This window comes from Argiope bruennichi, chromosome 11 (genome assembly GCF_947563725.1).
Source record: "Argiope bruennichi chromosome 11, qqArgBrue1.1, whole genome shotgun sequence".
In the NCBI taxonomy this organism is placed as follows: Eukaryota; Metazoa; Arthropoda; class Arachnida; order Araneae; family Araneidae; genus Argiope; species Argiope bruennichi.
In genome coordinates, this window is record NC_079161.1 from 52781184 (window position 1) to 52806982 (window position 25799).

At 26.2% G+C, this 25799-nt stretch overlaps 1 protein-coding gene across 3 annotated transcripts in view; it reads right to left on the reverse strand.

The window, feature by feature from the left end:
• Positions 1-25799, reverse strand: part of LOC129957238 (atrial natriuretic peptide receptor 1-like) — a 1107058-nt gene that overhangs the window by 164993 nt on the left and 916266 nt on the right. For all 3 annotated transcript variants that reach the window (XM_056069479.1, XM_056069482.1, XM_056069480.1), the window contains exon 14: positions 13473-13628. In XM_056069479.1, coding sequence (XP_055925454.1) covers positions 13473-13628 — 156 coding nt within the window. The remainder of the gene's footprint in view (positions 1-13472; positions 13629-25799) is intronic.

A 25799-nucleotide genomic window follows, 5' to 3' on the forward strand; every position in this document is an offset into this window, starting at 1 on the left:
GAAAATATGAAATTTTGTTTATTTAATATTCTTAATATTAAAAAAAAAAATTATTTATAAAACCCTTAGAATTTGGTATCTAAATCTACTTTTTGGGAAGTCACACATATTTTTATGCTTGCATTTGAATAGGTTTTGATGCTATTTTACGGTTTTAGATGCTATTTTCTCAAATTGGAATCTTTGATGGATTTTTTTACGAAAAACCTCAATAATTAAAATATAATTCATATATTTTGTTTAAATTTGGTATAGTAATTTCTCAATATGTTCTACATTTCCTGAACTAGAGAATAAGTAATCTATTTATTAAAAAAAATATTTTATAGTTGTTTTAGTGCTTCACAATGTAGAGATAAATTGAAACTTTTATGTTATTTATCAATCGAAATCCTAAAACTTATAGAATGGATAGAAATACAATTCATTTTTTAGTTCACGAGCTATATAATGTATCACTTACGCTATCTGAAAAATTTTAATCAAATCATTTGATAAACCTCTTAACTAGAACATTTATGTCTTATACCTCTTTAATGCCAAAGAAAAAGCTTTTTATCCCAATTAAAAAAAATCGTTTGCCAGTTAATTGATATATATTTATTGCATTGATGCTTTTTCAATCGTTTATATGCAAATATTTAAAAATATTACTATTTCAACTGTTTTTCAAAGCATTCATCCAGAATGTAATCACATACCATAATTCATCAAGAATTAAGCCTATTTTTGCATAATTTCTGTCTAGCCCGTGATATACATATCCTGTAATATGCTGACAATCAGCGTTATTAGTAGCATTGTGATAAGATTATATTCATTTCGCTGCATTATTTTGTCATCTTCAAATTAAAATTTATTAAGAAAATGCAATTTTTCAAATATACTATATCAACATTCAACAATAACGAATGCAGCTAGAACGAAAAATATATTGTTAGTCGACAATAACTGATGTAGCCTGAGCAAAAAATTAAATAAATAAATAATCAGTCACCAGTGATAGACGAGGCATATAATGAAAGCGTTTTGCCGATCACTGGTGATTGACACAGTACGAAGGAATGCTTTGAGTCTGTCACTGGTGATTATCACGGCGCTTCATATTTTAATATTTGATTGATATCGATGACACTCATGAGAAGAATAGAGCTTCTCGTCTTTTTCATCAATGACTTTCGTCCACATTAAATCGAAACATTTGGAAAGTGCTGAAGTAGAATTCATTTTTCCTCCATTGGTTGACATGATAGTTGGATTTATTTTTTCCTGATTTTTTTTTTATTAGTTCCCTCAGAAAAGTTTGATTTACGGTAATTAGTATATTGAACTCAATATCTTGATAATAATTATAGCTCCTCAACGAAAAGATGTTTATTTCGAGTTAAAAAATAAATTCATGCATGGAATTTACGATTTATACATATTTTTTAGATGATTGTGTTTAATATAAATGGAAATTCATCTGAACGCTCTTGAATTAGCAAAGAAGCTTGTTCAAAATGAAAAAGCAGTAAATGTCTTTAGAATATTAATTTATCTTAATTTAAACTGCTAAAGACAATGCAATAAATATTGTAATAATTCATAGTAAAAATTGCTAGTAAAATCTGTTGAAAAATGGAATTTTTAATATTGCACTTATAAAAGAAAAACTATCCCACGCAAAATCCTTATCTCTACTAATAATAATAAAGGAGAAAATGTGGGTGTCACGCTACAAGACAGGTCGTTCGACCTACAGCTGTCAAATATACTACAAATGTATTTTTAAGGCTGGAATGTGCACCTTGAAATCTCATTTAATCTGAAATTAAGTGAAATTTTCAGTACATCCATATTATTCTGGATAATATTTATGCACTAAAAATATTTTTACCCCTTTTCAAAAATTAAAAAATAAAACGTTTTTTAATGGTCTAATTTAATAATAACGCAAAATATCTCAATTTTAAGAGTCCTCTAAAAATATTTTTTAGCTTGATTTTCAACGAAATGTTTTATTGTCACAATTAAATTCAAAACATTTTCATTTTTCACATCAAATATTTCATTGCAGGGTTTTTTTTTTTTTTTTCAATTTCAATTATTAGTTCACACTCTCCCTATATATATTTATACATCTTGTTCAAATTTTCAATTGTTAATAAAATACTTTTTATTCATCCACTCAAGTTCAAATACATTTTTTAAATTTGTAGTGGATGACACTTGATATTAATACTGTTTTTTCAAATATTAATCCATTAATTATTAAATTTAATTAATTTTTAATACTTAAAATAGAGTTTTAGCAGTTTGCAATGAAAATTGAAATCAACAGGCAGTAGCTCAATCGGTAAAACGCAAGGATTTCAGCATGTTTCCCGTGAAGGTGAAGAATGCGAGTTCAGTTCTTGCGAAAGCAGGAATTGATTTAATTTTTTTTTTATATTGTAATTTTCTATTTTTGAAAACTAAGGAAAAAGATTATATTTAATATAATCGTTGTTTATATGAGAAAAAAGAAAATAATATTACATATGGTTGAAAATCAAGTTCCAAGATGGCTATCGCCAAGATTCTGGAATATTCTGGTACCTTTATTTTTACTTGGAATTCAACAAATGATATCGAAATTTATCGTCCATTCATAAAACAAACTGGGTAAATAGCCATTCAACATCCATTAAAACTATCTGTAATCTTACTTCAAGAGATTTACTGCGCAAGGAGTCCAAATTTGTAACTATATGAAACAGATAGTTAACTGCTCGATCTTCTTTCTATATATATATTTTAAAACAAATCTTCTTTTTTTTTAGCCTTTCAAATCTGTTTTAAAAATGACAAATATAAACCAGCGTGAACGATCTTCCCAAAACGTTCTAGAATACTCTCTAATAAAATTTGTTATGCCAGAGAGAGTTTTGAATTTAGCATTTTTACTGAATCTATCGTGTCATCCTTGGCAAATTTTGTGGCGATCAATACTTGGCATAAGGTTAATAATATCTGAATATCAAATTCTTAAGCGATTGAAACCAAAATTTGATTTGATTTGAGCGACTGAAACCAAAATTTGTGACTACAAACCCTTGTAGTCACAAATTCCCTTACCTAATTTAAAATATTTAAGTCAATGTATTTTTGAATTATCGCGTTTATGTGTATCAGAAAGTACAGACTGACAGACGGTCAACCCCCTGTTGGATTCGGCTCAAAATTTGACAGGTATCGACACTATAGATATTAAATTCGTGTACCGAATTTTACACATCTAACTCTCTTTGCTTTGCAGTTATCTTATATTCTAACAACCGGACAGAGAGAGTTTCGCTGAACGAATTTTGCCCAAAATCTGACAGCAATCTACAAATTTGGTGTAAAATCTCTATACAAAATGTCATCCATCTAGTTCAAAGTGTTTTTGAATTATCTTTGTCACAGACAGACATTTTCCCAAAAATGTATTTTTCGAACTTTGGGAATGTATTCGAAAACGTAGCGATTCGTCAAAATGTCAATTTCGAATTTTTGGACAATTACTATATTTTTTATTACTGTATTATGTATACGATAAAGTAAAAAAGCTGGTACTGTATTTCTAATAAAAGTTTGATTTAAGTTCAAAATTATTTATAGAATAATATGAATGATAAAACGAATGAACATATTAGCTTCATAACAGAATTTAAATTTCGCCCACTTAAGTTTCGGAGAAGAATTTCTAATAACTTCGAAACTAAAGTGGAAAGTACATGCCAATTAAATCAGAAAAATCCGTTCCATTATTATCCAGACACAAAGAAAATAACTTAGTGAAGAGAAATGATCGGGATACGTAAAATATAATAAAGGTTACTTTTTTATTCTTGAAAGAATTAATACTCTCTTGAATAAAAGATTTGGAATCGAAATATAAAGAAATGACATGTCTGTGTACACTGGTATTTATCTTTTATCAAAGTGAAGCTCAGTTTTCAGAATTTGTCTGCATTTCATTTTAAAACTGAAGTCATATTTTCAAAGGTTTGAAAAAATGCAGACCGGATTTATGAACTTACAATACAAAAATATTTCAATTCATGAGGTCTCTAAATCAGTGTGGTTTGAAAGAATTTAACACTGAACGTCCGTCGGCGTCGATTGGACACCGGAGCCTGTTTAGTGTGTTCTCCTTTCCGCATTTTAGCAGGGAATTTGAAAATTTTTCATGACTTTTAATCATTTTCCATGGTGATTATACAGAAAATGTTTGTGGTTCTAGATTGATTATGAGAGATTTTACAACTAAATATACTAGAAAGTCCGCTGGTGTCGTTTCGATACCAAGGCAATTTATCATTATAAATAGCTGTCATTCAACAAACGATAGTTCACTAAGTAAAACAAATTTACCAAAGTACTATCGCACATTTGTTTGACCCCGAATGCAATGTTTAGTTTAGTTATCTTAACGTCCCGTTTAAAGCAACACTAGGGCTATTTTGGGACGGACCTCGTAATTTTGATCCACGGTTAGATGACGCGGACGGCACCTGAGTTGGCACTCCCTCTCTACACCACGCCACACCAGCGGGAGCACGTTTCGGTATGACAAATTTAACGTGCAACAGGCCCCCTTACACGATGGTTCTCCAATGGAATCGGGACACGAACCTGAAACCCTTCGGTTCCGAAGCCGAGACCTGACCACCAGGCCACCTTGGCCTTCTGAATGCAATATCAATGGATTCACAGTGGAAACGAATCAGTTATTCTAAAATTGTTGTGTTTAATTGTTTCGATGCGCATCATTTGCTTATCTGCTCATAAAAAAATCATTCGATTTTCGAACCTTGTGCAGAGCAGACACCCTGAAAAGATCGCTCGTAGAAAAGGTCTAAGCCCTGATGAAATTTCTAATTTGTTGAGAAAGCTTTCTGAGAATGAATCGGATGGTGGTGAGCTGTCTTGTTCTAATTTAGATTCAAGCATAAGCCATAAGACTGCGTGAAAGTGAGTAATTTGTTTTGTTACAGTTTTTTTATGATATAAAGTGTGATAATATGTGATAATTACATGAAATAGTATTAAAAAGTCTTAAAACTAAACCCTACTGAAAAGTAGTCCTACAATTATTTAGTTATTACAATTATTTCATATATTTTATATCGTGGTGTCGAAACGATACCGATTAAGGGTAATAGAAATCTCGGACGTTCTAGTGTTTAAGAGAATAAGTGTTGGCTTATAAGATTACATTGCCTCTGACAGCCTCCTTAATATATGATAAAAATAATTCATGAAATATTTTTGGCTAAAATTATACTGAAACGTTGCAAATTAGCATTATATTACAGAAAATTCACTCGATGGATATAGAGTAGACTAACTAATTCAATAACGGATAATGAAACTTTATTCCTTTCGAAAGCACGAAACGCAGGTAGCAATTCAAAGCATAAAACTACACGAAAACAGCACTTACAGAAAGGAATAGCATTCATGTAAGCTATAATTCACTAATTAAATAACAGCGCATTAACGTCCAGCAGAAAACAACGAGATAACTCGTTCCTGTAATAACACGCAAAAGAGAGAATTCACTCAACTGATTCGTTTTAAGCTCTCTCAGGTTTTTATATTATCCGTAAGAGAACGCCAAAGTATCTTGAAGGATCTGAGAAATTCAGTTCCTAATAGAGACATTTCTTTAATTCTTATAATTCAGAGAAATTATTATTTCTGTCGCCAAATTCATCACCATGTCGCCACAGGATTGACAAACTTTTCACCAAGGTGAGAGCGTATTGAGCTATTAGTAATGCATTCTTTTTTGCAGTGAGACTAACTATTTTGAGAAGCAATAATACAAATTTGTAATAGCATTTCATTCATGCATTTGACTAATTCATTTCATTACTTAGATTAACATTATATAGACAAAAATGGGTTATCTTATCTTATAAGTTATGTTATCCTGCTTTGATATTCAGAGTGATCTGAAGGATAGCAATGAAGGCATCAAATCAGGGTATTGCGTATTATTTGAAATGTTGTCTTAATTCCTATACATCAAAGAAATTTTATTTTTGTCTCTAACCTTATAACCAAGTCTTGACAAGCTTTTCACCAAGGTCATGGCTTATTCAGATTTCTGTAATCAATTCTTCCTTACAATGAGACAAGCTGCTTTGGGAAATAATATTGCAAATTCGTAACTACTCAATTCATTCATTTCATAATTTACATTTACGTTATATAAGCAAAAATGAGTTATCTCGACCTGCTTTGATTTTCAGAGTGATCTAATTGTTAGTAGCGATGGCATTAAGCTCGGAAACTGTGACAAAAGAATTACTGTCTCTCACCAATTATGGCGTCACCTATTTTTACAGGGAAAATATCATATCATTCAGCATTTGAGAAGTTAAAAACTGGCAATTTTACAATGGCTTCTCATTCGCATGCTCGGAATGCTAAATTATAGGCTTAAATTATTTATGTTTAGAAAGAAATATGCTTAAATATCATTAATGTACACACAAATAATGATAAAATTGCTGGAAAGTATATTTTTTAATTTCTCATATACGTAGTATAGAAAAAGTATAGTAATCGGCAAAAAATTGGAACCCGCAGTTTTAGAGCTTCCTGAGTTCGAAAAACCACATTTTTTGAAAATGTCCGCCTGTCTATCGGTCTATGACAAATATGACTAAAAACCGATTTTAAATAAATGGATGGAATTTTGTATACGATTTTTACAACAAATTTACAGATTTTTGATAAAAAGATTTCAGTAAAGTCTTTTCAGAGGAAGTCCATTTGTCCGGCTGTTAGAATATAAATTAAAACAATAATTATAAAATGAAAATACCCAAATAGGCAAGATTCGGTACACAGATTTAACATCTAAAATAACAGTTACCTGTCAAAATTTGAGACAGAACCAAAAAAGGTTGATGATCTATCTGTCTGTAATTTAAGAAATATGTTAGAGCTATAATTCAAAAACATCAGTGAATTAAATACACCAAATTTGGTATGGGATTTTGTGACTACAAGTGCAGTGTTGCATCAAATTTTAGTTTCAAATGGTTAAGAAATACGTGTCTAAACACAAATTTGATTTTTGGGTACTATTAATGCAGGCCAGGAATTGATCACCAAACAAACTCGCCAAAGAGGAGACCATTGATTCGGTAAAAATCCAAAATTCGCGCCAAACGTCAATATGTCGTAACTGTTGTACGCCAATGCCATGCAAGGAATTCTTAGGTAATGCGACTTTATTGGTCTGTATGCGAGAATTTTCTGGGAACACAACTCCACTGATTTATTTCAAGTTCATGGTCTGTAAAATTACTGATGATTTAGCAGTATATCAATTTTTTTTCGAGTTTTACAGAATTATTATTAAGATGGTTAATGATTGGTAAATGATGGTAACTTTGCGATGATTAATTATTAGAATTCAGATAAAACGAAAAGTTCAGTTTAAACTTTGAATCGATAATTAGATGTGGCGCTTCATGCACGAAGAAAGATGAAAAAAATATAAAAAATTAGAAATTTAAAATAACGTCTCTGAAATTATAATATGAAATCTGATTTCTTATTTATGTAAATTTTACAAATTTCTACAGCTTTCAGCTAATAGAAAAAGTTAAAAAATTTCAAACTGTAAAATTATTACAAAATTTGGGCTTAATCCTTTAAAGGGCCATTTTTTTATAGTCATATTATTTTAAAATATTTTTAGGCTTGAAATTAGAATAAGAAAAAGGATTCATTTAGCTTATTAGTTAAATTTAATTTGATTCATTAATTCATTTGGTTAACTAATAATTAAGTAATAAATTAAGACATTAAAATCTGACATCTGACTTATTAAAACAATTTGTCAGAACTTATGACAACCTACATAATTTCCTATAAAGATTGATAAATTTGATGGGAAGCATACTTCCCACGGCCCTAGAAAGGGTTAAATCAAGAGCAAATTTTGAAAGAAGTCGGAAACAATATTTTTTATAATAAAGGATCTTAGAATTTGAATATTTTTGAGAGTGTTTGGATAAAAGAAATTTCAATATGCATTTTACTGAAGCAATCTCCTTATATAAAATGTTAAAAGTAATTTCGTACAATAAATTGAAAAAAAATGGAAAGATAATGAGAGTTTTGAAAATAATGCAGTATAGATTAAAGCTTTAAATAATCTGATGATAATTTTGATTCACTTAATTATTAAAAGCAAGAACATTATTATAAAAATATTTAATTTCACAATTTTTTTTAATCAAAAATATTATATATTTAATATGTTATAAACTGACATAAGCATTCTTTCAATAAAATATCAAAAAAACTTTTATTTAAAATATTATAAATTTAATAATTTATAGATCGACACATGAATTTTTTCATCAAAATAAGTTCACACGGATATCAAACCATGTTAATTATAATTTAGTTAAATTTATAAAAATTATGGAATTTTGTCCTTTTTACTTTTGATAGAAATCTTTCACAAATAAAAATGTGATTCACAAAATTATTAAAAGGAAGAAAATTATTATAAAATATTTAATAAAATAAAAATTTTAGTTGAAATAGTATGAATTTAATACGTTGAAAATTTACACATGTATTATTTCAACAAAATAAGCTTGCACGGATAGCAAGCCATGTTTTTTTAGAAATAATTTAATGAAATATCCTAAAAATACTGAAATTTTCGTTTTTACTTTTTTAAAAAAATTCTAAAATCAAAAATGTCAAATGTAAACCAATTTAATTATTAATTCTAAACTAACAATTATTCATTTTGATATCATTAATTATTAATTATATAAAAAACAACTATAAGGACTATTTTGCTAAACGAGATTTTCTATATTCCTTGAAAAGGAGAATCGCAATATTGATTAACTGATAACCTCTGCACCTTTTCTGACTGATTCGCTCATTTTATCATAATATTAACTAGTATTATAAGGCATGGATCACAAATTAAAATTCGTGATTCGTAAATCCTTTCATATAGCAATATCCAAATTTCCTTTTGATATATATATATATATAAACATAGTTTTGAAGCAGCAGCAACGAGCACATCAACAAAGAACTACAAAAGAGCGAAAAGAGGTAAAAAACTTAAAAAAGGGAGAAAATATTTTCCCCTACTTATTGGAACAATGAGATTTTGATAAGGATTTTTTTACAGAAGTCGATTTAGGTAAGGGAATTATAGGAATCTTTTAAAAAGAATTCGCTTAGATAGACAATTTTTTATCCCTTCACTCGGAGTGTGGGAACTTGTCGACTAAAAAAAATTTAGTACTCGTGTTGAATTAATTAATAAAAAAAAGGTGGAATTGGATCGGGAAGTAAGCGAAGACTTTAGAAGGAATTTAAGGTGTACGTACACACTTGAAGTTTTTTTTTTTTTAAATTTTGTCTTTAAAAGTCCAGTTTTTTTCCAGTAGGTTATTAACATATGTTTAAACTCATTTCAGTGAGAAAAACCATATTACACTCATTATTAATTAATTAAATAATATTTAATGAGCAAATTAGCCTATTTCTTGAAAAATGATATCTTAAATTCTAATTTGTACAGACACACAATTCTAGCTGAAAATTATGCCTAATATTTGTCTTCATGTTCTCTGCCTCAATCAAGTTATAAAAATATATATATATATATATATATTTTTTTTTTTTTTTTTACAATTTTTTTATCAACGATGAATAGAAAAAGCGAGATTTTTTCTGCAATTTTAACTTTTAAACAGCTATTAAAAATTTATTTCCATAAATATAACTTTGATTGAGGCACAAAACATCCGCTATTTCATACAGATTATTTTGATATATAAATAATTGTATTTGGCTCATTTCTTGTTGACTTATGATTGTTTGAATGAAGCAACATAGTGGAAAAATATCATTCTTCCTAAAATGAGTTTTAAAAACACCGTAACTAGAGTTTTCAATGAAAGTACCTCAAGAAAAATAATTATAATTCGAGAAATATTTGGAATATTGGCAACATCTTGGTATCGTTTGAAAGCTACAGAAACAGAGAACATTATTAAGCAATAAAAAAAATATTCGATATTTTGAACGATTTTCGAAGTTCCAAGTGTGTACATACACCTTAATATGGGCTAAATTAAGCTAAAAATCATAAAACTAATGAAGTTTAAATTAGATTTTAAAATATAATTACATATATGAGGAAAAAATAGAACGAGTTATTTTGATCATAAAGTATATAAAATATCCCTCATTGCAAACGTGAAATCAGGGATACTTCTCCAAAACGTGATTTTTTTACATAACTCCCACTAAATACACATCACAGTATCCGTGATTCAGTATAAGATAAAAATGCATTAGTGTATTCACAACTATATATGAAGAACAAAGATTCATATTAAACGAAATTTTTTACAACAAATTGAGCAACATTTACATGTCATTTATTCTTAATTGGATGGAAAGTAATATTTTTACCACGAATTTTTTTCGGAAAACATTATTTTATTCAAATTTATTTGCTGCCATTTTATTATTTCCCACCTGTCGGAAGTAGGAATCAAGTAAGCGAGCTTCCATGGAAAATGTAAACTTTGAAAAAAGGCATTTAGTTTCCAAATTATCTTTATAGTGATTAAGAAAATGCGATTTCTAAATATTACTTAAATATAAAATACAATAACGGCAGTACAGTCAGTAATGAAGATGATAAAGAAGAAGTTACTGAAAAAAAACCTCATAAAAAGAAATACTAATAGCATTTGGTACAATATAAAGATTGAAAAAATGCTACGTACAATGCACTTCAATACTTCAAAAGTTGATAAGTTTTGAAAATGTATTCTTTACAGTAAGCCAGGAATATACTTCTTTTACAGCCTCAGATATTGGTCAAAGCCATTTCATTAAAAACACGAATATCAGAATTTTGTTCTCTCTTTAAAGAATTAAATTTAAATATTTTTATATAATGGACTTACTATATTTCAAAAGCTCTATCAAAAACGACGATTTTTTTGCTGCTTAAGAGAGATTTATTTTTATATGTACATAAATAATAAGACTCTTTAAACAATATAATATATTCAATCAAGTCATTTAAAATAAGCTTGAGATTAATAAATATTTTATTAGAATAAAAATAATAATTTTTATACTTTTTAAAACAATTATATTTTTTACTGTATATAAAAAAATTTTATAAGCAGTTAAAAAGATTACTTTTTATCTTGTAAAAAAATTTATTCACAGTGAAAACTTCAGGAACCGCATCATCTTGGCATCTTAAATCCATTTAATACTACAAGCATTTCTTTTGAAAGCGTAATCTTACAAATACATTTTTAAGATTTTATTCATCAAAAATAAATATAAAGCGGGAAATTGTGTTATTTTACATTTCTTACCCTTCAAAATAACACATTGAAAATACATTTCGATATTAAATTTTTTCATACCAATAGAATTTTAGATATTCCTTTTACTTAATGTTTTATTTAATGTTGATAATCTTTTATTATAAATGCAACAAAGATTACTTTTATAGGTTATCCCATAAAGAATATAGTACTTCAAGAATACTGTTATGGAAAGTGCGATTTCAGCCGTCAATAATTCGATTCCGCTTACTTCGCTAAAACTTCCAAACTTAATTCATTAAATGAAGAAATTATTTGCAGATTCTTTTGAAGACTAGTTTTTTTACATCTTTTCCACTAAATAATAATATTGTGGATTACCCCGTTAATATAGATTACCGCGTGAAAATCCCCACACTCTAAATACTCATTCTGAAAAAAATTATTTTCAAAACTTTTTCTACTATAATTTAAAAGCCATTTTCATGAAATCATAGTTATAAGTAACTCTTACATGAACATCAATGCGTATTCAGTTTCCCTTATCATACTTGCCTATCAAGAAGACATTTATATATTTACGACAAGTAGCAAATCAATAATATGCCATCATGGTAAAAAATTATTTTCAGAATGTTTTGAATAAAATTTCTTACATCTTTTTCATAAAGTAATAGTCACAAATTATCCTTTCAAGAATACAATATTTAGAAAGAGCAATCTCACCCACAAAGTGATATCTAGAAACTGCTGCATTTTAAAACAACATGAAAGAAATCCTTATTAGAAATATTAAATTGCATTGTACATAATTTTCTATAAAATAAAAAAAAAAAATGTTAGAATATATTTGAAGAAAACTTTGTTTATAAAAATTATTTTTGTCCGTCAGGTGATATAGAGAAAATACTCCGTCCTAACTAAACATTTAAGAAACTCTCCGCAGAAAGTTTTGAATTATATAGCATAAAACGTTTTAATAAAATAAAAATTATTGATTACCCCATAAAGAATAGCGTTATCTTTTCGAGAGAATTTTTCCTTGTTAAGTATACTGTGAAAGTTATATTTTGATAAAAAATGTTAAAAACATATTTTTTAAATCATTACGCTAAAAAAATATCTTTAAATGAATTATATTACTTTCATTTTTTTAGAAAAAAAAACGCTTCTTGGAATACCCCATAAAAGATATTACTAACTGTTTATTAAATGTAATATTTTTTTAGTCTTATCAAGAATATTACTATAGGTTATTTATATGGTAAAACCACCCGGTTTCAGGTCACTATGGTGAGAAAATCTTTTCAGACAATATCGAATTATATTATTAACATTTTTTCTATAAAATATTTTATAAATTGCTTTTGTTTCATTTTCTCTACAATTGTGCAATTTTTATAGATTTGCTTTTACTGCTATTTCTCTACAATTGTGCAACTCATTTAATTTTCTCAAGAATTGGTCATTTCATTCATTTCGAATATCAATATAGAATAATATTATCTAATTTTTCTATAAAATATTTTTTAAATTGATTTTGTTTCAATTTCTCTATACTTGCGCAATTTTTTGTAGATCGCTTTCGTTTCAATTTCTCTACAACTGCTCAACTCATTTAATTCACTCAAGAATTGTTCATTTCATTCGTTTCTAATACCAATATAGAATAATATTATCTAATTTTTTATATAAAATATTTTATAAATTGAAACAAAAAATGTGTTTCAATTTATCTATAACTGTACAGTTCATTTTATTCACTCTAAAATTGCTCATTTCATTCATTTCTCACTACATCTACTGAGAGAATAATGAAATCATATAAACTGATCACTTACTCTCATTTCTCACCGATTCGATCATTTTCTCACAGTGTATACAGTCCAAGAGACACAATTGCATGCGTCGGTAAGGCGTGGGGTCCGGTTGCACCCCAGCTACAGCCATACCGCACGTGCTTTTTTAGCACCACCCCCGCCTGACGCAACTCACTGTCCGATCCTCATAACTTCAAACTATTACTTACTCCAGCGTAAGAAAAGAGTCCATTCAGCGCTGCGAACCGGCACATGTTTACAGACGCGTGGGGATTTTTACCTTTAGGGGTTAGTTGGAGTCCCGCCAGGTAGAAAACTCCTTTTCGGATGACTATCTCGTGTGCTATGATTGCGAAAGCGTAGACGTCCCCTTTCGGAGTACCCTCTGGTGGCGGATTGGGCATGCGCAGAAGTTCCGGGGAGGTCCACAGTTTGACTGCGGGGAGAAAAATATAAAAGAATCGATTCGGTGAATGTCCAACATGTGAGCATAAATAGTAAAGAAGTATTTTCAACTACGTAAAAATGGAAAGTATGTACAGGTTTGGTTATTGTGTACAGCTGAACATTGTTTATTAATGTATAAAAAATAGTGGAAATGATAAGTTTCTTCATATATTGAGACCTTTAGCATAAATTAAACTTTTTTATATTTTGAGATCTGTTATTATGAAATTAGTTTGAAACTTTTTATATTTATAGTTACGATTCAGCTTCGAAACTAAAAAAAAAAAAAAAAAAAAAATGTTAAACTAAAGAAAGTTTGGTTGTTGCGTACAGCTCATTGTTTATTAATGGATAAGAAAATAATAAGTTTCTTCATATACTGAGACCTTTTATCGTAAAATCAGCTTTCACATGTTTTGAGATCTGTTATTATGAAATATGTTTAGTTTGAAATCATTTTTTTTTATTTCAAACTACAATTTAGCTTCGGAATTATAAGATTTTGCTAAACTGAAGTTATTTTTTTAACTAATTGTGTTTAAAGAATATTTTGATAGTAAATAAATTTTTCGTAATTATGATTAAAAAAATCAATCGCTGGTTAATCGTATAATGGATTTTAACTACAACAAGAACAGAGTTATATTAATGGTAATTTTATCTATATTAATAAATATATATATAATGTATTAAATTAAATTACAAGTATTTTAATTGTAAATAAGTCACTTGTAGTTATGATAAAAAATAAATGGCAGATTATTTGTATAACATATTTTAAATTCAACAAGAATGCAATTAAATTGATGATTATTTTATTTGTATTAATAAATATGCATTATGTATTAATTTAATTTTGTATCAATGCAAATGTGTGATGAATTATGTCGAAATTAATTTAAAAATAATTGTACCATAAAATATTCGATCACTGATCTAGATAATTAGACTAATAAATAAACAAATTAACATTTAAATGTTAATTTAATAGTATTTTTTACACTTTAATAAAAAAAAACATGTTTTTTTTACTGCAAATCTTTCTGTATATTGAAATACAATTTAAAAAAAAGTTATTATTTGGTTTATTCTTAAAGGTTATTTTTTATGATGAAATAATTATATTTGAAAGTTTCTAGAATTTAAAATAATAAAATTATTCATAAACCATGTATTTCCTTTAATTAAATATTTTTATTAGATTTTAAATGCAATATTGTTGGACAATCTTGGTAGTCAAATCATTTTTCCTAATCCTGATTTTATTATTTATACTTCAAGATTTCTTTAACAACAACAACAGCAACAAAAAATATAATATTAATGAATATAGAAATTTCATTATAGTTTTGGAATATTTCATTATTCAAAATAAGACTTTATAATTAAATCTGTAAATTTAAAAAAAAAATGTTAAATATCTAGCATTAGTGATAATTAGAAACATTTTTAATATGCATATTTTTATCCATTAGCATGTATTATATTCATATAGAAGCAAAATAAGAACATTTCTACATGCAAAAAACTGCATACATATTTATATTTTTTGTTTTTAATATATTTTTGTAATTCATCAAATATTTTATTAAAATAAGAATAAGTCTTTAATTCTTTCTGCCGTGCATTCATTTATAAAATTCTGAAAAGGGATTTTGTATTTTTGAATCATGATACATGTGTTTATATGAAAATATTTCTGTTTTTATAATTTCTATTTGATTATTTAACTCCACAAATTAAAAAAAAAATTATATAAATATTAAATGAAAAACTGTTTGAAATAAAATGACACACAGAAATAAAAAACATAAAATTATATACTTTAAATGTATAAAAATTTCTAAAGTGTAATGCAAGAAATTGAAAATGAATGTCATGTCTAATTTCCCTCAGGAATTCACAAATAATTTTAATTTACGGATAAAATGCATAGTAAATAGAGAAATTCTAAGAACCAACAAAAATTTAATTTCTGAATAACACAAAAATATTTAAAACTATTATTATAATTCAACAATAAACATTCATCACATCGTCTTAAATGTAAATGTTTTTGATTTTATTATAATTAGTAAATTAAAATATAACTAAACAAATTAGCTTGATTATTTATTATACTTTGATTAATTTTCCTGCTTGAAAACAATTATAAAAATATTAGCACGTGTTCTTTTTTTATAGGCTTTTCCATAATTATAGATATGAGAAGATTATTTTTAATTTATGCATTCTACAAAAATGTTACGTTTATTTGTTTAAAATTATATTTATTCAATGTTTTTATCAATTTATATGTATTTCTACATACTTTTATTTAACTTGTACTATTTCACTTATTATTTTAGTTCTTAAAAGCAGAATTTAATAATAGAGTTATTCTTTCATTTCTTAAATCAGCTATTTGCCTCTGAAATGTCTCGCGTTATTCCTTTAATAAAAAATCGTTTTCTTTTTAAATTTTACTTAATTATTTTTTAAAATTTTAATTGTACTCTTTACTTATATAAACATATAAATCATTTTATTTTTATACAAATAAAAGTCTCTGGGATATTTTAAGTGGATAGAATATTCCAAAAATGTCAAAAAATGTTTATTTCCTTAAATATTGAACACAGATTTATACTACCAATTACAGAGTTCATTCACATAAAATAGCAAATTTTGTGAATATATTTTGAATTCTATGGAAAATGTTAATGAAAAAAGAAAAAAAAAAAATATGTAATCCCCCCCCCATTGTATAAAAATGCAGTTAAGTAAAATTTTCTCTTACGTTTATACACGCACAAACATTTCACGCCTTTATCTCAAAAATTTGCAAAGCTACAAAATGACAAGTCTATTGACTTTCAATTTCAATTTCTGATTGGTGCTTGAACAAATCTTTTGTGCTATATTTCAGGGACAATACAAATATCACTGAAGGTTATTAAACGGGCAGCAATCAGAAAACAATAATACATTTATTAACATCATATTAATTAAAAAATGGTTTAATGGTATATAAATTGAAATATTAACTATAATTATTTTTTCAAAAAGAACATTTTTAATATTTGTAGAAAATTTAAACACTTTTGACAGTACTTAAACACACGTGGAAATTCGATTACACACACCACAAACAATAAACCATCAAAATGTTTCTAGTTATTAAAATTCTTCATTTTATTTAAGAAAGCTTAATATCACACGTTAAATAAACTGTAATTTTTTAAAAATCGGAATTGTATTACTGGAATGTTTAATTTCTCAAGATCATCATCCCTTCATCATTTCAACGAAGTTCAACTGTCGACTATTTAAAAAGAATAATAATTTGCTTGGTTAGTAAATTTATGTCAACCTTTTTAAAAAGAAATTAAAATTAAGTATTCAATTAATTAGAAATTAATCCAGATTTTGCTGTTTTCCTGAAGTAACTTAGTAACAAACTATTCCAATAGAAATACATTTCCTGGAATCAATTATTCTAAAAGAAATATTTTTCTCACTACATGAAATTCAAAACTATACATTTTAATGATACAAATTATATTGTATTAAAATTTTCCTTTGAATAAAGATTTCAAAATTTAATCAACAATTAGATAGATACTGACAATTCTGAAATAAAGAAATTTGTAAAATATACCAATGCAAGATTACTTTGAACCAAAATTTCATTTCAAAGACTTTGAAGTACACTACTAATATTTCTTTTTTAATGTTTTTAAATATTTTTTCAGGGTTTTTATTGGTTTTAAGTATTTGTAACATGTACAACTATATTATTTGTTGCTAAAGAAAAAGAATACAATCAAAGAACTGTTGCCATGTTTCATAAGTCGAAACCTGGGAGAACATTGAAATAACTGATGTAATTTATTGATATGAAAAAAATTTAGTAGTAAATTTAAGTTACTTTTTTTAGTAGTAAATTTTAGTTAAATTTAGTAAAACAGATTTTAAAGATCATCTCGTGAAATAAATATTCTCATTTTAACTAAGAATTGTTTTAGTAGATAAAAAGATTTGGTTCATGATATTTTATTCAAAGGTATTTTTTGAATTAAGATATTCTATTGCGAATTATTTTAATCAATGACATGGCAAGTATATCAACTGGTATTAAATAGTTAGGATTTTTGCAGAAAATAGCATACAGGCAAACGATTTTTCGAACAACAATCGATTGAAAAAAGAAATCCGATGAACAGTGCGAATTGCTGTCTAATTTTAAAATAAGAATGCTACAATTTTTAAAGAAATTCGTCAAATATTCTCTAGAAATTCGATAACAAAAGTCTCAACTAAAAATTATATATTGTTTTTATATTTTATGAAATAGATATTATAAATTTATTTTTAAACTATTTAAATCTTATACTAATATTTGATATCTTTATATGATGTTTGGCGAAAGGAAAATGATAATTTATATTAAAAATTCCTGAAGTAGCTTATTTTTCTTTTCAATATTTATATTTTACAATTATTATATGAAAGAATAACTGGGTATAAAATAATGAAATTGAATAAGATATTATTAAATCCCCTTTACAGAAAATAAATGAATGCGTTCTAATTAAAATCGAAGGTGTTTTAGCTGAAATTTTAAAAACTTATAATGCAAATATCAAGTTACTTATTTGCTGCTGCTTATAATTTATATCCCTTTTAAATTTTTTTCTAATTTATTCAGTATTATTTTTGATAAACATAGATCTAAAAAGAGTAATTTGCGAGAAAAAAAAAAAAAAAAAAGGTTTACAAATCTCTGGCTTAGAGTTTTGAAATTTTCCAGCCTAATATTTTTTTCAACGCCTTTCTCATATATTAGTTTTTTTTATTAGAATAAGGAATTATAGAATAAAATAATTAATATAGAATTATTTTTTGAATAGAATTCCACATAGAATAGAATGGAATTAGATAAGAATTGAATAGTATTAATATAGTTTTTAATTACCATTTTTTATGAAATAATTTTTACTAATTAAAACTAAAAAAAATATATATTTTATTTGAAATCAGTTTATAGATATTTTCAAACAATTATATTTTATTTCTTTACAGTTCAATTTATTATTCTTAAGCTTACAAGCTGATAAATATAAAATTTTGTTTCAATATGTTTCCTATATTATGATGGGCCTCAATTTTGTTCTTTTATAATGTACTATTCTAACTTTGATCTACTAATCTTATATTACGCACTATTCAGGCATTTACTATTCGTATTTCAAGTACTTCTTAAATCAGCTAATTAGATAAAATTCTGAATAATGCTTGTGGTATTATATGAAACTTGATATAAAATCCAGCATAAGTTGTCTTCCTAAAATTTTCTCGCATACAATGTAATAAAACTGCCACGCCAGAGAACGCCTTACATGACATTGACATCGAATAATTACGAAATATAACTATTGGTCTGAATTTAGAATTTTTGCTGAATCTATCGTTTTATCCTTGGTGAATTATTCGGCGATTAATCCCTAGTATGCGTTAATAGTTGGCAAAAATCATATTTGTGTTTTAGGCATGTTTTTCTTAACCGATTGGAACAAAAATTTCACAAATTGCTCTCATACAAATATCCATACCATATTTTATAAGCTTGGGTCATTCGATAAAAGTCATCTCATAATTGGATTCGGCTGGAAAATTTTACAAGCTTCTGCACTATGGAATATAGCGTATGGATGTTAAATCTGTGTACCGAATTTCATTTATCTAGCTCTCTTCGGTTTGTAATTACAGTGTTAACTTATATTTAAGCATCCGCACAGATGTGCTTCTTCTGAACAGATTTTACATAAAATTGGAAAAAAAATTTCAATTTTGGTGTAAAGACTGCATACCAAACTTCAAATGTCTAGCTCAAATCGTTTTTGAGATATCCTTGTCAAAGACAGACAGACGACAATTTTTCAAAAGATGTGTTTTTCGAATTCAGGAAGTTTTAAACCTTGGTGATTCTTTTTGACGGTTACTATACTTTTTTCTAACTATATATACGAGGAAACAAAATTTAACCACCAGATTCCTCTATATATAAGTTGTGAAAGACATGATTAATCAATTACTGTTAATAATAACCATGGTAATAATTAATATTTACCACTATTAATATTATAATAACAAATAATTATTTATAATTAATGAGCTTTTAAATCGTTTGCTATAAATAATTGGCATCTTCAGTGCAGAAAGAAATATATAATTATTATTACTCTCCGAATATATTACTTTAATTCCAACATATATAATATTATGGAACAACAAATGCAAGATTACGAAGTGAAAAAATATCTTTTAAAAATAATCTCCATTTTCACATAATTAGAGAAACGAGTTTTAAAAATTTGCTTTAAAATAAATTTATTATTTTGCAAATATTCCTATATAAGTTTCGCCACGAAATATTTAATATGAGAAATGACACGTTTTTGAAATTCTATTTATCTTATTTTCCATGTGAGAAAATATAACATTTCAGGCGACCGGATTTAGTAGATTTTTCCAAGCATAAAATATTCTTATTGCCATTTTTATTTATTCATATAATTTTTCTCCATGCATACGAAATGAAAAATAAAAATTCGTTTGCTATCATTCACATCATATCAATAAGTAGAAGTAGTAGTAGAATAAGAAGTAGTTTTCTCATCGATTTTATCGTTTTCTTTCGTATAAAAATATCACTTTAGATGGTTCGATATGTTTGTATTCTTATATTATGTAACTAAACCTTCTACAAGTAATAGATCAATATTTCACTAAAAATAGTCACGATAGCTATCGTTTCTTCATTGTGTTTTTTTCTTTTAATTTTTGACCTTAGTGTTCGCCAAAAGTTTAGTTTAGGTAAAATAAACTTAATAAAATTGCATTTTAAAATAGAACTTTTATTTATCTAATATAAATAAATTACTTTCTAATTTTTAATTTTACATTCTTTTAAAAATTTCTTTTTAAAATTCATTATTATAAGTGCATGATATGAAGTATTGTAATTATTTTCTCCGAAATTCCAAAGTAAAACAAAGTCTTTTTTATGTAAACAAATTTAATTAAATTAACTCATAAACAAATAATGAAGTGTTAAAAAATTTAAAATGCATTATTATGGAGAATAAAATAATGAATGAAAATACAAAACTCGTGTATCAATAACTGAATGAAAGGCCTTTTATAGATTTCCATCTTTATATTAGTGAAACTATTTGAGCTACAGGAGTGAGTTAAATAATTATTCCAACTTAGTAACGAAATATAAAAAATAGTGTGTTTTATGATGCTCTTTTTATCCTCAACATATGTTTCAACTACTTTCTACTTAATTTGTTTTAGTTAAAGTAACAATAACAAACAAACTAGTAAATGTATTTAATATTACATCAAGGATTTCTTGGAGAAAAAAGAAAAGAAAAACATTTTTGTGTACAAACAAACGTGTATACTGTAAAATGCATTTAGGATTTCAATTTTGATTGTATAATTTTACTCCATAAAGAAATAGCATAACAATCTATTAATTAAACAATATTTTTATTTCATCTGAAATAAAATATACTTTCTAATTGATAATGACAATTTAAACGCGAATTTGGTCAAAATCTAGAGTTCGAATTTATTTGACGATCACAATACTTTCTCTATATTACGTATGCGAGAAAAAAAAAGTCATGCTTTTGGTAATCTGACAAACGATTTTAAAAAATTATACCTGGATAATTTTTATCGACATAACACAATCCCGTTCCTAAAATAACATCATGTTCACTTTGGATTTAAAAAAAAAAATGAAATCTGCTATCCCAAATTTTAAGTTATCATGAGAGAATAAATTTTTTTATAATCCAAATTTTGATTGTTGAGGTTTGGATATTTAAACAGAACAAGAAATTCTTTGATGATTCAAACAATTCACATTATTTTAGAAAGAGTAAATTTGTCTTGGCACCAAAATCACTCTGCAAACCTGTTTTCTATAATAAAATTATAATTTAAAATATATAGCTGCAATTCAGAATTTAAATTTTTAATTTTTTTTTCTGATGTTTAATCTTATTACGGATAAAAGTATATAACTGAAGATCTCCAATGACTCATTTTTTTATATAGAGATATTTTTTTAACCATTACAAACCCAATTTTCACATTTTATCATGTTACCAAGTGAAAAAAGAGAGATTATCACACTATTTTAAAATCCAAGTTCTTAATGTCTCAGAATTTGAAATTTAATATTTCTGCAAGGTTTTGTTTCCATTTTAATTTTTTAAATAAGTAAACATCTGACAAAAACACTTTTTATGGACTTCACTAAATACATTTTAACATATGCTCGTCATCTCTGTTTTATAATTAATAATAAATTCTAAAAATAAAATAAAGACTTATAAATCTGTCCTAAACCATTATTATGCTACGATGTCTGATACAAGTGATGACAATATTAATTTTTTTTTAAATTTCATTTTTATAGATAAAATATTTCTAAATGATTACAAGTAAACTGATATCGATATAAGTTACTTTATTTGCAATACGATTTATTTTTCATTCCTAAATTTTTTATATGCATATTCTATTGGTATGTCAATTTTTTTTTTCAAATAGTTATTAAATTTATCGAAATTTTTTCGCTTTATATTGATGTACATAAAATGTACGAAATGCTTTTTTACAAAGTAATTCTATATGTTTTAAAAAATAAAAGAAAAAGAAAACTAATGGAAACATTAACAATGACACTTTTATGTCAAGATTAAATATAAAAATCAAAAGAATAAATACACGTGAAGCTTCTAGAAACTTCCGATCAATTTCTACACAATGTTGCCAACGATTGTTACAATTTCTTTATTTTCATTCATTCGATTATCTTTTTTAAATTTCATCTGTTAAACTAAAGTCCACATGCGTTTAATCATTTTTAATTAAAAAGTCAGATTATTTTTTTAGTAGTATTTTCATTATTTACTTTTTCATTTATAATGTGGCTATATTAACATTGCAAACGATATTTTATTCTTCTTTTATTTCAGTAAATAAAAATAATTGATGCATAAAATTCCGAAATTATATAAAAACTAATTGCTTACATCAAGGAAAATAAAACTGTGCATACTTTCTGTTCAAAACATTATGTGCGTTTATCTATTTTAAATTAACTGATTTTTTTTGTAATTAATAATTTTAAAGTCAATCTCCTTTATTAAGTAGGTGATTATTTTGTAAAGACAATTTTTTTGCGAAATTATGATACATTTTTATTTAATACTCTTAATGTTAGATCAGATTTCTTTATAAAATCGTTAGCATTTTGCTTCTAAATCTATTTTTTGGAATGTTACACTGTTTTTTTAATATTTGCATCCTTAGATACTATTTTCTCAAATTCTAATCTTTCATAGAATTTTTTTATAAAAAATCTCAAAAAAATAAAATCTGACGCATATTTTTATTGCAAATTTAGTAAAATAATTTCTAAATATGTCCCACAGTTTGGAACTAAAGAATAACTAATATATTTTTTTAGAAATATTTTACAGTTTGTTTAGTGTTTTTTAAAAACATTGAAAGTTTCATATTATTTATCTGTAGAACCCAATATTTAAAGATTGGATAAAAATGCAGTTTTATTTTTTTAGTTCAGGAAATAGATAATACATTTCTTAAACTATCTGAAAAATTTTAAGCAAATTATTAGATAAACCTCTAAACTAGAAGACTTTTACTTTATATCACTTTTCAGGAAAAAAAACTTTCCATTTTTATTTTTTTTTTAAAACTTTTGGCGTTTGAGTAGTATAATTTTAATATAAAACATATATAGGTTTCATATATATTTTTCCAATCTTTTTTGTGGAAATATTCAAAAGTATAATTATTTTCGATTGTTTAAAAAAACTCATTCGTAGTCATATACCTGAAGTAATTAAAATCAATTTAAAAAGAAGATAAATAAAAGGTAGAAAACTAATTAAAAGTAATAAAATGATATTTCTTAAAATAAAAATATATTAAATTTTGAAAACAAGCCAGGACAAGCATTATCCTTTCGTGTTTTATAATAATATCCACCACGTTTTGAGTTCAGCAAACACGAAGCTACCAGATTAATTTTAATTAAGTTAAATTAACGTTAATAATTTTGAAACTATATGAAAACTATTTTGGGATACACCAGGTAATTACTAAATGTGGTAAAATATTCCTTCCGAGTCAGCGGGTCGAAAACCGGTTGGCTACTATATTCGTCTAACCCAAGTGAATTTGGTTAAAGACTTGGGCAAGTTGAGTCTTTTGTACTTATGAATCCAAAACTTCTGAGTTTTCCATCTAGAAAATGATATTCTATTATCAGTTCACCATGTTATTGTGAATACACAAATTTATTTTTTAGGTTTTTAACCCCGTAATGAAGATATGAGTGGTTTCAGACAATAAAATGACTATTATTTATTGGCAAGGAAAGCCGTATAGTAAAATAATGGGAATGTTTCTTTAATATTAGTACTTTCTTAACTTTAGAAATGAAATTTATTTTAAAAATGAGATTACGAGATGAAAATAATTTGATTTGTAATTTATTTTGATTAATTAATAATTGATTTACAAATCAGAATACTTCGTTAGTGTTTGAGAAACTGATGTATCTATGTTTTGTTTCAATAAATTAATTATGAAATATTCTGCAATCGTTCCATTTTTTAATATGTTAATCATAAATAAAAATTCTTAATAATTATTATTATTAATTAATAATTATAGTGATTGTTTCAATTATGGTATCTGGTATAACTGTCAAGCAGCCTTTTTGTGGGCGTATGAAGCTTATAAAAGACAGCAACATTAATCGTAGGTGGATAAATAACTTCCTATAAATATTTAAAAATTGAAAACTTTGATGGCAAATAAACACTTCACGATCTTAAAATGTTTGAAAGATTAAACTCAATAAAAATTAATTAATTTTGAATGTTATAAACTAAATTAGAAATATCTCAAGATTAAAATTTAAAAAAAAATCACTCAATGATTCTCAATTCTAAATTGAAGTATGGTTATGAAAGATGAGAACAGGTTTATATTCTGTACTAGAAAACCTTATAAAAATATATCTTTATAAGGTTTAAAGATTGCAAACTCTTTAACTGATTTGGTTTGGTTTGGTGGCACAAGGGACATAGATTAAGCCTGCGCCATACTAAGTAAAATTCTCCCAAGTTAAAATTTTGAAATTCCTTGGTATAGGAAACAATGTGGAATAAAAATTAATAGTTGATAACCTTCAAAAAAGAAAGGACAGTAGACTAAATATGTGAATAAAAACCAATTGATTTTAAAAAGTCTAAGAGGTTATAATGTGGAGTTTTTCCAAGTCAAGTAGATAAAACAATATTATTAGATTTAGAAAAATGTAAATGCTGTGTATAAAGATTTGGACATTCAGAAAGTATATGTTGGACTGACATAGTGCAGTTGCACCGAGAACACACTGGAGCTTGTTCTCCTAACAGCAGATGACGATGAGTATATCGGGTATGACCCACTCGCAATCTAGTGAGAACCGTATCCGCTTTTCTGTTCATTTGAGAAGGCCAAAGTTCGATGCTAGGTTTAATTCCATGAAGCTTGTTTTCGCTTTCAATATCCCACTCTCTTTGCCATTTGTTTAAAAGGAATATTTTTATGTGATTTTCAAGTATCTTAAAGGTGAAGTGGTATTCTTTGTGGCAGTCGCCAATTTGGCAGTCCTGTCTGCTCTTTCATTGTCCACAATCCCTACATGGGATGGTACCCATCATAATAAAACATTAAAATCTGGAGATGCTAGTTTATTTAAAATATCCAAAGTGTTTAAAACCAGGGGATGATAATGAGATTGAGGATGAATTGATTCAAGAGTCTATAATACACTAAGGGAATCTGTGTAAAGGATGAAATGCTTTTGCAGACAATCAGAAATTTCTTCCGGCGCACATAAAATAACAGTTATCTCTGCTGTGAACACTGAACAGAAAGAATTAAAAGAAAACACATTATCTGGGAAAATAACTGAAAAAGATACACTATTAGCTTATTTCTGAACCATCTGTATAAATTGGAATAAAGTCAACAACAATTCTTTAACCGTAGCAAACAAAAGGAGACAGAA